The 13,810-nt window shown below is 46.4% G+C and overlaps 1 protein-coding gene and 4 non-coding genes across 5 annotated transcripts in view; 2 read left to right on the top strand and 3 right to left on the bottom strand.

Moving 5' to 3' along the window:
* Window positions 1-1,020: 1,020 nt before the first annotated feature.
* On the bottom strand, window positions 1,021-1,111 carry TRNAY-GUA (transfer RNA tyrosine (anticodon GUA)). Its single transcript is given in 2 exon segments — window positions 1,021-1,056; window positions 1,075-1,111. It is a non-coding gene; the product is annotated as a tRNA-Tyr (tRNA).
* A 149-nt stretch (window positions 1,112-1,260) lies between these two features.
* Window positions 1,261-1,333, top strand: TRNAR-ACG (transfer RNA arginine (anticodon ACG)). The gene has a single exon. It is a non-coding gene; the product is annotated as a tRNA-Arg (tRNA).
* Window positions 1,334-3,340: 2,007 nt separating this feature from the next.
* Window positions 3,341-3,413, bottom strand: TRNAR-ACG (transfer RNA arginine (anticodon ACG)). The gene has a single exon. It is a non-coding gene; the product is annotated as a tRNA-Arg (tRNA).
* Window positions 3,414-3,577: 164 nt separating this feature from the next.
* Window positions 3,578-3,668, top strand: TRNAY-GUA (transfer RNA tyrosine (anticodon GUA)). Its single transcript is given in 2 exon segments — window positions 3,578-3,614; window positions 3,633-3,668. It is a non-coding gene; the product is annotated as a tRNA-Tyr (tRNA).
* Window positions 3,669-8,894: 5,226 nt separating this feature from the next.
* Window positions 8,895-13,810, bottom strand: part of DNAJC5B (DnaJ heat shock protein family (Hsp40) member C5 beta) — a 97,391-nt gene continuing 92,475 nt past the window's right edge. The window contains exon 4 of the mRNA XM_074573627.1: window positions 8,895-8,989. Within this exon, the coding sequence (XP_074429728.1) occupies window positions 8,895-8,989 (95 nt within the window). The remainder of the gene's footprint in view (window positions 8,990-13,810) is intronic.

The following is a 13,810-nucleotide window of genomic DNA, read 5'->3' as shown; positions in this document are numbered from 1 at the left end:
TCAGACGAGTTTACTCTCTCCAAGCCAGGAGTCATTGCCAAGCGTGTTTTTCGGCACACCACGTAGCACCTGTAACAGAAAAGAAGACTCCACGGGAAAAGGAGAGAGGATAGCAAATCAACAGAATGGAAAATGGGAAATAAAAGCAGAGTAAGAGCACTGGCCCTGTTATTTACCGCATGCTAAGCAAGCCCGTGCCCATCTGCATTAAATCCCTTCTCTATAAAGGCCCCCTACGCCCTCTCCCACTGCTCCACCTTCTCCCACATCAACCCACATCACCCCGCGCACCCCTTTATGGCACAACCAAGAGTCAGGACCGAACATCATGTCGTCACCTCAAGTCAAGAGACCGCGGAGCACTTCTACCCACTCCCATCAGCCAGGATGCTCAGAGCCCCCATCCATAAGGATTATCTGGCATCATATAAAGCAAAATCATAGAATCATAGAATCGTCTGGGTTGGAAGGGACCTTTCAGATCATCGGGTCCAACCATCAACCTAACTCTGACAAAAACCATCACCAAGCCATATCTCTAAGCACTATGTCTACCTGTCTTTTAAGTACCTGCAGGGATGGTGCCTCAGCTACTTCCCTGGGCAGCCTGTTCCAATGCTTGATAACCCTTTCAGTGAAGAATTTTTTCCAAATATCCAGTCTAAACCTCCCCTGGTGCAGCTTGAGGCTGTTTCCTCTTGTCCTATCGCCTCAAAGACCTCATAAAACTAGGTCTTTCACCCTGGAGAAGTAGACCTAATAAAACTAGGCGAGACTGAGCTGAAAATGCCTAATTTTTTTGGCTTCTCACGTAGGATAATGCCGAATATACATTATTATAAGACTGTATTATTAAATCAGTTATTATTCACCACAATTATTTAAGCCCTGGGAGCCTCTGGCGCGGCCGGCCGTCCCCACCCGCCGTCTCTCTCCCGGCCTGCCCGTAGGGCCGCGCCCCCGCAAGGCCGAAAAACCCCCAAATTCCCCGAAACTAAAAAAAATATAAAAGTTAGCGTCTCCTTCGAGCCGGAATCGAACCAGCGACCTAAGGATTCCCGCGGGACAGCGCCTCTACAGTCCTCCGCTCTACCAGCTGAGCTATCGAAGGGAGCTGGCTGCCACCCCCACGGCGGCCGCAGATGGTCCCGCCCAAGCGTTCTGAGCATGCGCAGTGCGCGGGAGGGGCGAACAGCGCATGTGCCGTCGCCAGAGAAAGGTTGGGTGAGCGGGCGGCGCCGCGGGACTAGGCCGCGCGCGGGGCCAGTGGCGCAATGGATAACGCGTCTGACTACGGATCAGAAGATTGTAGGTTCGACTCCTGCCTGGCTCGGGTGCTTTTTGGCGCCGCCGTTCAGCCTCACCGCGGCCGTCTTTTCGCTCGCAAGCCCGGAGGGCTTTCCAAACCAGGCTGGCCCCTCTCCCCCCGACCACGGTGGGCCTCATGGAGTGGGCACCCAAACCCCATTGCCCTTACATATAAACTTGCAGAGCTGTATGCCCCTTTTTCCCTCTTCCCTTAACACCTCAGGACGGATATTTGGAAAAATTTTTTGCACTGCAGGGATTATTAAGCATTGGAACAGGCTGCCCAAGGAAGGAGTTAAGGTGCCATCCCTGGAGGGATTTAAAAGCCAGGCCGACGTGGTGCTTAGAGATATGGTTTAGTGATGTTTTTTGTCAGAGTTTTAGGTTGATCGTTGAACTAGATGATCTGAAAGGTCCCTTCCAACCCAGGCAATTGATTCTGTGATTCTATATATCCTCCAGAAAGCATTCCGGCTACGACTCCAATGCCTGTGGGTAACCAGCCCGAAAAAATGAGGGTCTCAAGGACTTTGTACCATGGTGGGGTGCCCTTGTGCCACCTCTCACCTGTCTGCACACCCTTGTGTCGGGACCGTCACCAGCGCTGGTCACAGCAAAATAAAGGGTGGCGTTTCCAAACTAACGAGCTGCCTCAGTTATTCATAACAACGTGAAGCACTTTTTGTAGTAAACTTGCACCAAATCCACAGGTAGCACCTACTCCGATGCTGTGGAGTATTCTCGAATCTAACCCTGGGGGCTGCGTCCTCCCCCTCTCCTGGCTGCATGCTCCTCTTAACACTTTATAAAGATCAAAAATGGGTTTTTGCAAAATCACACACTCTTCAGTCAACTGCACAACAAGGATGCTCCTGCACTTCTCATAGAATGGTTTGGGTTGGAAGGGACCTTAATGATCATCTAGTTCCAACCCCCCTGCCCTGGGCAGGGACACTTCCCACTAGACCAGGCTGCTCAAAGCCCCATCCAGCCTGGCCTTGAACACTGCCAGGGATGGGGCATCCACAACTTCCCTGGGCAACCGGTTCCAGTGTCTCACCAGCTTCATAGTGAAAAATTTCTTCCTGGTATCTAATCTAAATCTACTTTCTTCCAGTTTGAAGCCATTACCCCTCGTCCTATTGCTGCACGCCCTTGTAAACAGTCCCTCCCCATCTTTCCTATAGGCCCCCTTCAGATACTGGAAAGCTGCTATAAGGTCTCCCTGGAGCCTTCTCTTCTCCAGGCTGAACAATCCCACCGCTCTCACAGGAGAGGTGCTCCAGCCCTCTAACCGTCTTCATGGCCCTCCTCTGGACTTGCTCCAACAGGTCCATGTCCTCCTTATGTTGGGGGCCCCAGAGCTGGACACAGTACTCCAGGTGGGGTCTCAAGAGAGCAGAGGGGCAGAATCACCTCCCTTGACCTACTGGATACGCTTCTTTTGATGCTGCCTCTTTCTTTTGAAGGATATGGTTGGCTTTCTGGGCTGTGAGCGCACATTGGCAGCTCATGTTGGGCTTCTCATCCATTAACATCCCAAAGTCCCTCTCCTCGGGGCTGCTCTCAATCCATTCTCTGCCCAGCCTGCATTTGTGCATTTCTCAAGACTAATGGATAATCACAGTGAAAACAATAGCCTTCATCACAGCAGCGTTGCTTGCTGCCTTCAGAGACCTCATGGTTATTTTCTGTGATGTCATTTGTAATACCAACCATACTGTCCCAGGCCAATGATGATCACACTGCTCCCCTCCTGGGGGCTAAAGGGTTTTTCCCCATGTAATTTATCAGTGTGTTAAATTGGGTTCATTTGTTGGCACAGCTAATGCGTTTAACAAGGTGCATTTTCAGACTGAAAAGTTTGGGCCTGGTTGTTGTTTTACAGCTTCTTGGCGTTGTCATTTTTGCTTTGGGAGACGCGCGTGTAAAAGAGCATTCCATAATGAACTCAGATCAAAATCCGGCGCATACTAAATGTAACGGCTGTATGTGTGTCACGGCCGTGGCAGGAAGGGGAAAAAAACAAGTACGAGCCAGGCAGGAGTCGAACCTACAATCTTCTGATCCGTAGTCAGACGCGTTATCCATTGCGCCACTGGCCCCATATGTGAATCCATCTTCCTCGCTCTCCTCTGTAGTCTCAACCCCGAGCGCCCCGCCCCCGCCCCGCCCCGCTCCGCCCCGCGCACCCCACGCACGCGCGGGGCCGCCCCCGCTAGAGCCGCGCTGAGCTCTTGTACTATCGTGGAGAAATAAGAAACAGCTCCCTTCGATAGCTCAGCTGGTAGAGCGGAGGACTGTAGAGGCGCTGTCCCGCGGGAATCCTTAGGTCGCTGGTTCGATTCCGGCTCGAAGGAGAGGTAGTTTTTTTCGCCCCCTCCGTACAAAATGCTTTTCAACAGCTTCGCTTTAAACAGCTGCAGGCGCGGTTCCTTTTTTTTTGTCAGAGAAATCCAGCCGCGTTGCAAAGCGAGCCCCTTCCGCTGCGACTCGCTGGCTTTCAGCCGGAGTCTGAAAGCTTTTTTCTCCCCTTTTTCTGCCAGGGGAGCAGTGGACGCAGCGCCTGCTGCGAGACTGCCGACACCTCGTTAATTCTTAATAAGAACAACAAGGTGGATGTTGTTCTTGCTCCAACTCGCCACAAACCCTCACAAAGCGAGTTACTGCAGGAGGACGCCTGTTGACACCCCTTTGTCTCATGGCAGTTAATTAGGATGTCGAAATCCTGAGGGGCTTCTTTCCAAACCTCCTCTCCTCTCCCCCAAAACGTCTAGACACTATTTCTGCAGGATAAGGAAGTATCGGTACATTTACATAATGCCACGAGAGGAACACATTGTCGAATCCAGCCAGGTGATACCTGGCACATGTTAACTCTCCCCGCTACCAGGAAATTGTGTGTCTTTACCAGCATCTTTCCGAGGTTATCTTCTAGGTGTTGGCTACCACACAGTTGTCCCCAGGACGGGTGACACTGGCACAAAGGACTGAGTCCTCTTGTATGAAACCCCTGTGCCCGTTCATCCCTCTCAAAGTGACAGGAGGTGCTGGATGTGATGATTTCCCTGACTTTCGCTTGTGGAGGGAAGGAAGGGGATTACAGTCATCTGTGGTCTTTCTCTCTGCTTTGTAACAGCCCACGAACACTTCCTTTCCTATCGAAAATGATTGATAGCATAGAAAAAGAAATCAGTAATTTTAACTGTGCTCAGTTTTGCATGCTTCGTCATTTTTCTTTGATGATTTCATTCTAAAAAGAGGCAGAAATGTAACTCTTTTTGACTGAAATCATACCCATACCTTGGGTATTCATTCTGAGGGAAGGTAAGCAATGAAATTAAATGATATACAATTAATTATGTTTGTTGTTTTTTGGATTAAGCAGTGTTTTATCGTGCAAGCTTGTTGTGGGGAGAAAAGTGCACAATCTCCCTAAATAAGTGGTTATGTTGATGGTGGGCCTAAATCTTCTACAATGCCTGGAAGAGGCTTGTACTTGGTATTTTCAGTGAATCTGGGTATGAATTAATATCTAAACACGCAAAAGCACAGCTCTTTGAGAATACAACCAGCCAAAACAGTCGCCCCTTGTCCATTTTTCAAATGCTCGGGCTTCAGTGGCCACAGACACCAGACACCATCCTAGTGACAAATATTCCTGTCCCGTGGCAGGCCCAGAGGATCTGGGACCCTGCCTTGGCTCTTGGACAGACACAAAGCCCCTGAGTGAGATGCTGGCCCCGGGGGAGCTCACGGGACCGCTGCCATTGTCCTCAGCAGCATCCCCAGTTCACCCTTTGCTGGGGGAAATTGTTCTGTATAGCTACTGATGCCAGTAAAACTACGGTGTTATATCACTGTGCTGAACTTTCTTATGTAGACAAATATTTTTGCATCATATAAAGGGTGTGTTTGCAATGTGTGATTAAGCCTCTGGCTGCTTTGCATAGGTAGGGTCATCTGCTGCAATCCAAGACTGAGTTCCTCTTTGGGGAAACCCTGAGTTGCCGCCTGCAGGGATGCAAAGCCGAAATTTTGGACAGCTGTCTCAATAGCTTTTCTAGCTGTTACTGGAATGAAGTTGCTCATAGCGGGGAAAAGTAAAGGGAGTGCCACGATTCATACATAAAACCTTTATTAGTCAGAGTGGCTGACAGCAAAGGGAGGTTAGAATTTATGGTACTTTACGTATAAATAAATGCAGCAAAACAGAACAAAATTTTGAGGTGAGGATCTGTACATTTTGAGAAGATTAATGGGTGTGCAACTGAACTTTACACAGAAACAGATCATGTAAGCATAGCTATGTTCACGTTAGGAACTTTTCTGAAAAGCAAACAGATGAGTAAAATAACATTGAAGAGCTAAGTCTTGAAATCCTTACTCATCCGTTCTCCATGTGTCCTCAGAATAGCTGATCCTGACAGCAGCGAGACAGGCAAATGCTCTGGCGCTCTAAAAACCAAGTTTCCTCTTTGGAATTAAACCATGGGCTCAGACAATCAGATTTTTAGGCTGCAAGTCCTGGAGAACCCACTCAGAGCCTTGGTAGCTGGTTTGTTCTGAGGTTTTTGGCTAACTCAGATAATATATTGTGGCTCTTCTGTAGAGATCTCCATGCCAGTAAAAGGGCTTTGCAAACGTGCGGCAGCTTGTCCACGTTTGCACCGCACTCCGAGATCAAGTCATAAATCTTTCTTAAGAAAAATCTCCCATTTAGAAAGAGTGAATAGGAACCACATGACTTGCAGTACATCTTGAGCTTACGGAAATAATTTCCTTGATTTCTTTAAACTTTGGATCTGGCCCATAGATTGATGTCCGGAGGGACATCAATGGTGTTGCATGTGAAAAAATTCCCCAATTGGTTTTGCTAATCTGGGATTTACCTTTCCCTCCCTCGCTTTAGGCCTGATCTGTGGCTATTGTTGAAATCAAGGGTGCAATTCTCAGTGATTTCCATGGGAGCAGGAGGAGGGATTTCACACGGGAAATAGTTCCACATATAATGTGTAGCTTTACACTAGACTTCTCTCCCAATGCCTTTTCCACCTCTGTGGGAAATAGTTGCAACGTAGCATGTCCCTGGAAGTATTTAAAAGATGGGTAGACGTAGTGCTTAGCGGTATGGTTTAGCGATGGGTTTTGTCAGTGTTAGGTGGATGGTTGGACTTGATGATCTGAAAGGTCCCTTCCAACCCAGACGATTCTATGATTCTCGGTGCACACTTTCACAGTGAGTTTCTCTACCAGACAGTAAAACTCATGAAATCGCTCAGCCTGCAGATTTGTCACACACTACGTGCTCTCCCTACTCCTCCGTTTGGTGAGAACATCTTACACCAGAGCAAACACCGTGCAAAGAGGAATAGCAAAGAAAGCCAAAAGATGTGTGTGCATACGTGCACTGGGGCGAGGGGGTGCTGGTGTCCCCCAGCACGTACCCATCATATCTGCCCACACCAGCACCCCCCCCCACACGCAGTCTGATCCGGCATCCCAGCAGGAAGATTTGCGGCACTCAACTACAGCTGGGAATGTGCCTTTGGGGGTCACGTCTCCCCAGTGTCAGGATGGTGTCACCAGCCCTTCTCCCCCGGGACCACCGGGATGGGTGGCCACCTCCCCTTGGCACCGCTGGGCAGGCAGGACAGCAGTCTGGCGGCCTCCAAAATTAATTGCAACACGCAGCTGAGGACAAAGAGGAGCCCATGGGTAGGAGGGGAGTGAGTGCCTGTGCACAGCCCCAGCCAGGCCAAGACTTCCCTTCTTCTCTGAAGCAGAAAAATCAGTCTGTCCCTGAGGGCGACGCGAGCGTTAGCTGGACACAGTGCCCGCGCCTGGAGAACAGACAAATAACCTGAACTGGAATTAATGGCTTTTAAAATGTCCATGTGCTGTGGGAACTTTAAAGAAATGTTGAAAGCACTGTTTCTTGACTTTGGAATTACAGCTAGTGCGATGAAACACACTCTTTTCCCATATATTTAGCTGCCACCGAATGACATTTGATGTGAAAGGTGAGAATAGAAGGAAGACAATAATGTTTCCCAATCGCAGGATCCAATTTTAAGGAAGGGAATAACACTTTTGACTAGCTATATATTCACTGGTCTGTACAATTTAGTGGTACATTACATCCCGCTTTGGACCACAGCACTGTGATTAGAGGAGCAAAAACAGCAAATGCACAGGACTGACAATGATTGATGTAACCTAATCAATAAAGAGAAATTCAGCTGTCTGAGGCTTAAAGTACTATGTCAAACCAGTGAAGTGCTAAGTTGAAGATCTCAGAGGTATTTCTTTAGCTCTTATAAATGAGGGGCCTGATTTCCTCATGCTTGCTTTAGCTGTACTGACATGTATCTCCACTGATTTTGTGCAGCAGTACACCTGAATGTACACCTCAGCCCTACCCCTTTGTTTAAAAATCACGCCATGTGCTCCTAAAGTCCCTGTGCGTGGGGCAGAGGGGAGGACCCAGGCTCACCCCCATGAGCCGGGCTGTGAGGAGGACGGTCCCTCCTCTGCTGCTCGCCTGCCCTGACAAGTCCTTGCTGCTGCCGCAGCCCCGGTTGCCAGTGCTGGCGGATGGCTCCTAGCCCGGTGCCAGCGGGGCCGCGGGGCTGGCAGCCAGGGGCATGGCGGAATAAGCAAGCCGGTGGAAAACCGTTGGCTGGGGACCAATTTCTAGCACATTGCAGCTGCAGAGGGAGAAGCTGGGGCCACCCAGCATGGCTGGCAGGTCTGTCCAAGCAGGATGGGGGGAGGTTTGCCATGGGGCTGTCACCGGCTATGGGGAGCCGAGAGATGCTCTGGGGCAGCCCAGGGCCAGCCTCCCCCTCCATGGGGCATTTGCCCACAGGCTCCCGGCTTTGCAGCTTGTGCAGGGGAAGACACAGAGCCTACCTGTGCTTCCGGGTGCTGGATGAGGCTTCTGGATTTGGAGTGAGCTGCGGTGTAACCACCAGCAGAATGATCCCTGAGCACCTTGTCCTGAATCAGGGTTATAATTGCCAGGGCTGGGCCCCTGCAAGCCACTTTCCAAAGAGCGTTTCCTCTCCAGGAAGGGCAGCCCTGTCCCACTTGCCACCAGCTTTCCCTCTGAGATCTGCTAAAAAGCATTTCCAGGGGTCGCTCACGGGAACATTTCACATCCAGCAAAACTGCTGCACACAGGAGTGTTCCTGTGTTCCTGAGACAGAGCCGGTGTGTCTGGAATGGTTCTCTGGACTGTGCCTGGGAGGTGAAACCCTGGCTGAGGGCAGGGAGGAGAGCAAGTGTACCAAGAGCAGTATTATTAGAGGGAAAGACCATGTCAAGCCTGACAGTTTGAAGCCGTGAGAGACCAACATGCTGCTCTGTAGAGCTCTGTACTGTCCACAAGTATCTCCTTGCAGAGTGTAAATATCAACCTACTGGAAGTGGCCTAGAGGGAGATTTTGCCTTGATAGGAAATTACTCTCAGGTTACTCCTGATTAGCTTAAAGACAACTACAAATATAGGCTGCAGAGCTTATCACGTGTTTTTCTTGCTGTGACACTCAGTGGGAAGCGCCAACAGGTCCTGTTTGCCAGCTCTAGGAGTCTGTGCAGTAGCTCCGATGGCTGTCCCCTATTAGCTGTGTCTTCTCGGTTGCATTTGTCGGCTGAAGCACGATAGGAGTTTCTCCATCTAAATTGGGGAGGAAGACAAAAAATAATTTAGACATCCTTTGCTTGCTACCAAAGTCAGACTTCTTGTTAATATCACAACGTTTCGACTGGTGGTGTGGCTATGGCTTCGCCTTGGCTTCACAGGCAGCTGTGTGCATACTGAGGAAGCAACAATGCCCACACCGAGTCTACAAATGCTCTTACTCCTTGTCCACATGCAACGGCAGACTTCTGTGCGGCTACTGCAGTTGTTATTAAACTGGACATTAGGTGTACCTCATGCTTTGCAGAGATTGCAAGAAAAGGGTCCCTGCCTGTTCCAATTGCAAGCGCTTGTTCCGGCAAACGTCTGAGTATAATGAGCGCTGTTGTGAGTCAGCAAGCACTAACCTTGACCATGTTTGCAAGAATGGGCCAGAAATGATTCTTGAGGAAGGCAAAGTCAACAGTAAAGAAAGAAGAGAGTTGAAAGGAAAAAAATGCGTGAGCAGTAATATACTTGTGAGGGAAGAAATCATATATATCCTGAAAGCCAGCTAGTTAAATAAAAATGTTAAATTGCATTTTGAAGTCTTATGTAATATATTTACAATAGGATTTTGAGAATTACTCTTTTAATGAGTATGGAACTGCCAAAACCCTCATATTATCACTGTATAAACCCTTACTGCTTTTTGTACTTTCTCATTCCATGCAGTTATGTGTTTGGTTTCCCAATATATCTGTAAAAAATGCATTTGTTGTAGCATGGAGGAAAGTGAAGTCCTAACGGAGTTCCCTGATGTCTGTTGTGCTCCCTCTGATAATGAACAAGGTTTGGCTGCCCTTCTCCTGGGCCTCTTTCCAATTCACCGTTTTGCAGGGGGGAAGGAGGGGGCTAAAGACTCAGAGACTGACTTTTAAAGGTTCAGCCATCTCAGTGAGGTTTTTTCATATGAAAAACTTTGGGCTATCTATATCTTGATACTAGCATGGCCTTCACAGTAATTGAATACAAATGACGGCTTTTTTTTGCCAAATGACCGAATGTTCAGAAAAAAAACTCATCTGACATTTCCTCCTGTTTACATGACAGTTGATGGGATGAATCATGGGCAAAAGATGTAATGTACAGGAGTAACTTAACCCAGAGCAGGAATCTAATTGCATGCCATACGGTTTCCCCTCAGTGGGGGTAGAACAACTTTAACTCTGTCAAGGTGAAAGGCAAGAATGATTAAATGCCAAGCAGCTTCTCTGTACGGGCAATTCCGTATTTAGACACAAGGTCAAATACAGACATGTTTCATAACTTCTAAAAGTATATGAGTAATTAATGCTTAGAGCTCAGCTCGGGCTCAGATTAGTTTGGCAGTTCCAATCCATTTTTAAGTTAGGGTGTATTTTCTAGATCTCTGAGCAGCACTCCCTCCCACCCTCTGCTGCCTCCAAGTTGTTCATTTTATGGAAAATGGAGGGGAGAGACGAGCAGTTCATTTTGCTGTGATACCCAGAGGCGCAACGCGAGACGAGGACCCACTGCGAATATGTCGCATGGCTTCCAGGTGATCTGCAGACAGTTCTGAGCTGACACCTTCCCCGAGTATTTTGCTGCCCGCACTCTTCTAAAATTTATGATGTTTTTTATCAGAACAGGGACTCATGGTATAATAAAGTGTACAAATATAGCCTGCTAATGGAGAGCTGCAGAATGGAGGTGCGGCAGAATTCACAGTTTAAACTGTTTTCTATAGATAGCTCTTGCTCACTGTTCGCCTACATTGGTATCATATGGAGTGCGGAGGAGACAATGAAGTGCTAAAAACTTATTGCTTCTGAGTTGGGAAAGTACTTTGTTATTCACGTTCTTTTTTCTTTTTTTTTTTTTTTTTTCTCTCCCAGATTCCAGTTTCTGTAAAATGAAAGTTGGGCTAGAAATGCCTTGCTTTGCTCTTACAGTGATAACCAAACAGGAACGGAGAACAAACCTGCCAAACTGCTTGAGTGCATCATTACTACCTGAAGTATCAAGGCAATCCAAATTCCAGTGGCACCTCCTCTGGGACCACAAAAGTCAGCAAAAGGTTTGCCATTGACTTCAATGGAAGCCAAATCTGGACTGTGCTGCAGACAAGTGAATGACACTTCCCTCTGCCAGTGTATTTTCCCAGGTCAGCCGTAACTTCATGGCATGATACCAGAGATTACCTGACTACACTTTTTTAATGTCATGTTTGATCTGAAACCCTAAAAAAATGCCATGTTTAAAATGCAACACTCCAAATGTAAGACTTATTTTGGAACGTGATCACCCATTGCACGTTAGGCCACAGTCCTCTGTGGTACCAATCAATCGTCGTGAGGAGAAATCACTGTAACCTAAGTACAGGCCAGGGCTTGCAAATCCCTAAGTTCCTTTAGTTCTGATGGTCATGCTACCCATGGAAATACATGCTGTAAAATGAATCTCTCATGGGAGATATTCAACTAGCTGAGCACTAGAACTAGTCAAATATGTTTGAATAAAAATATGTTTGAATAAAACTATCTTCTAGAGGAATATGACATTTTATCAGAATTTAAGCCTTTGACGTGGTTGTGTTGATTTCAGTGACAACTCACTTTGTTTTTACATTTTAGGGAATAGCTCACTGAGTTTTGGGCCTTGCATCTCTTCTTTTCACTAATAATTACATTTTATGGTATGTTAATTTGAGGAACACCTTAATTGTATTAAGGAGAAATATGAGGGGCTCTGAAAATCATTACTGTTGTGCCAATTCAAAAGATGAAGTCGCAACTCCCACAACATGCATATTGCCTCTTCTGTGCAGTACAGCTGGCTCCAAGCAGCTCCCGCTGAGCAGAGCAACAACTGCTGAAGACTTGCTCCCAGAGGTTTTTTTAGCATCAGGAATGGTGATGTTTTACTGATGCTGCATTCCTCAGAAAAGCAATGCCTGACTACAAAATATTTGGATAAATTAAAGTATGGCCTTAGCTTGAGAATCTGCATTTTGACATTAGCAAAAAAGTTCTGGCTAGCAATAATATAGATACTGGGGACAGCAGGAAGCAAAGAAATGAATTACCAGCTCTGTTTGTGGGCAGAGGGCATGCAAAGAATTTGGATCCTAATAGGATTTCCTCTTCCAAAATGAAATCTGCTACAGGAGTGATTACAGTTTGTTTCTGAATTACCTGCAGGAACATTTCTATTATTTACATAAAGGAAGCCATGAGTATTCATTGCTGTGGTCCAAAATTTGAAAACGTCTGGTGGAAAAGCCCAATCTTTCTCATTCTGAGTCAGCTGTATCTTTTTGGCCAGCATCTCTAAAATTTTGGGAGAGGAAGGGAGAAAGTGCAGTTTGAGCTGGTTATCATTCATTTTTCTAAACGCAGCGTCTATTTTCCTTTCAGCTGCAGAAAAGATGCTCACATTATCCTCTGTCATGAAGTTTTTACTTTTATTTCTGATATGTTGTTCTCTTTTAATCTAATTTTAAAATATAGAGAATTCTACTGTACCGAAGCAAGCTAGTTTTGATTGGTACAAAAAGGTAGCAAAACTGAAGAGAAGGGTAGGAAAGCTACAAATATCTAGTTTTCTCCAGGCCCTACTTATATATTTGATATTGTCTTCAAAATACTTAAAATACGTAACTCCATATTCTGTTAATTTTTCAGACTGGTACTTTGCTAAACATTTTAAATCATTTTTTTAAATTGATATCTCAGTGAGAGTTGGTGGGAGTCAAGCGATGGGAAGGTGGCCTAAAATTACTGAATACCAATAAATACCACCTGTGCCAGAAGGAGGGAGAAAATTTTTTTCTGTGACTGGGGAATTTTGTGCTGGATTGTGAGAGAGAGCAAAATACCTGCCAAATTACAAAAAAGGCAGAATTAGAAAAAAAAAACAAAACTTACCCTTCAAAGTTCCATCTTCATATTTCAAACTCTGCTTTGGTGTCTTAGACACAGAAATATCAAGACCCATTTTAGATTTGCACTTTTCAGGTGCCTCATGTTGTAGAGTACATTACATTGATTTCAAATAATGCATTGTGGTTACAAAGGTTTCACTAGAAGTTTTTGTTGCCTTTGCAGAGCCTGATCAAGTATGACCAATTTTTAAGCTGACTGTATTTACCTTGATATGACTCTATGCAAAACCAATTTAAAAACACCACCACACATTGGCATATCAGTTATATAAATAGCATTTGTTTCAACTACTACAAGTGTTTTGTTACATATTTATGGAAGGGTAAATTTGTGTGAAAAGTTGGGGGGGAGGAAAATTCTTCCTGCTAAGCGAACATGACATTTGCAATCTGGCAGTGCTAATTTAAGCATAATAAACGTAAGAATATAACAGCGTTAAGACCTTCCGTAACAATGGAAGAGAAAAAGAGTGAGCTGACTGCTTAGGTCCTTCCTCATAAAAAAGCAAAATCCTAATCATAGTCTACATAAATTCGCTACTGAAAAGTGGCCTAGGTCTTCCTCTGACACCTTGGCCTCTTATTGCTGGAGCGAGGATCGTTGCCTCTCTCAGCCTGTCCTGTATGTGTCCAAATCTCACTGCTTTGAGATGTTTCTGCTTCCCCTGAAGATGAAGGCAAAATTCTGACCCACTTCAGCAGATTAGGCCAGGGATCTTTGTTCAAAATATGTAACCCTCGCTAGTGCCAAATTAGGACACCACCACCATCATCCTTTGGTATAGCCAAAACCTGTGCGTGCAGCTGGGGGACGCTGCGCAAGCAGACAAGAGGTAATGGGCACAAACTTGAACATAGGAAGTTCCATCTCAACACGAGGAGGAACTTCTTTACTTTAAGGGTGGCAGAGT

This window comes from Larus michahellis, chromosome 2, assembly GCF_964199755.1.
Source record: "Larus michahellis chromosome 2, bLarMic1.1, whole genome shotgun sequence".
NCBI lineage: Eukaryota > Metazoa > Chordata > Aves > Charadriiformes > Laridae > Larus > Larus michahellis.
Note: the sequence above shows the minus strand (reverse complement) of the source record. Positions and strands in the feature narration are given on the sequence as shown.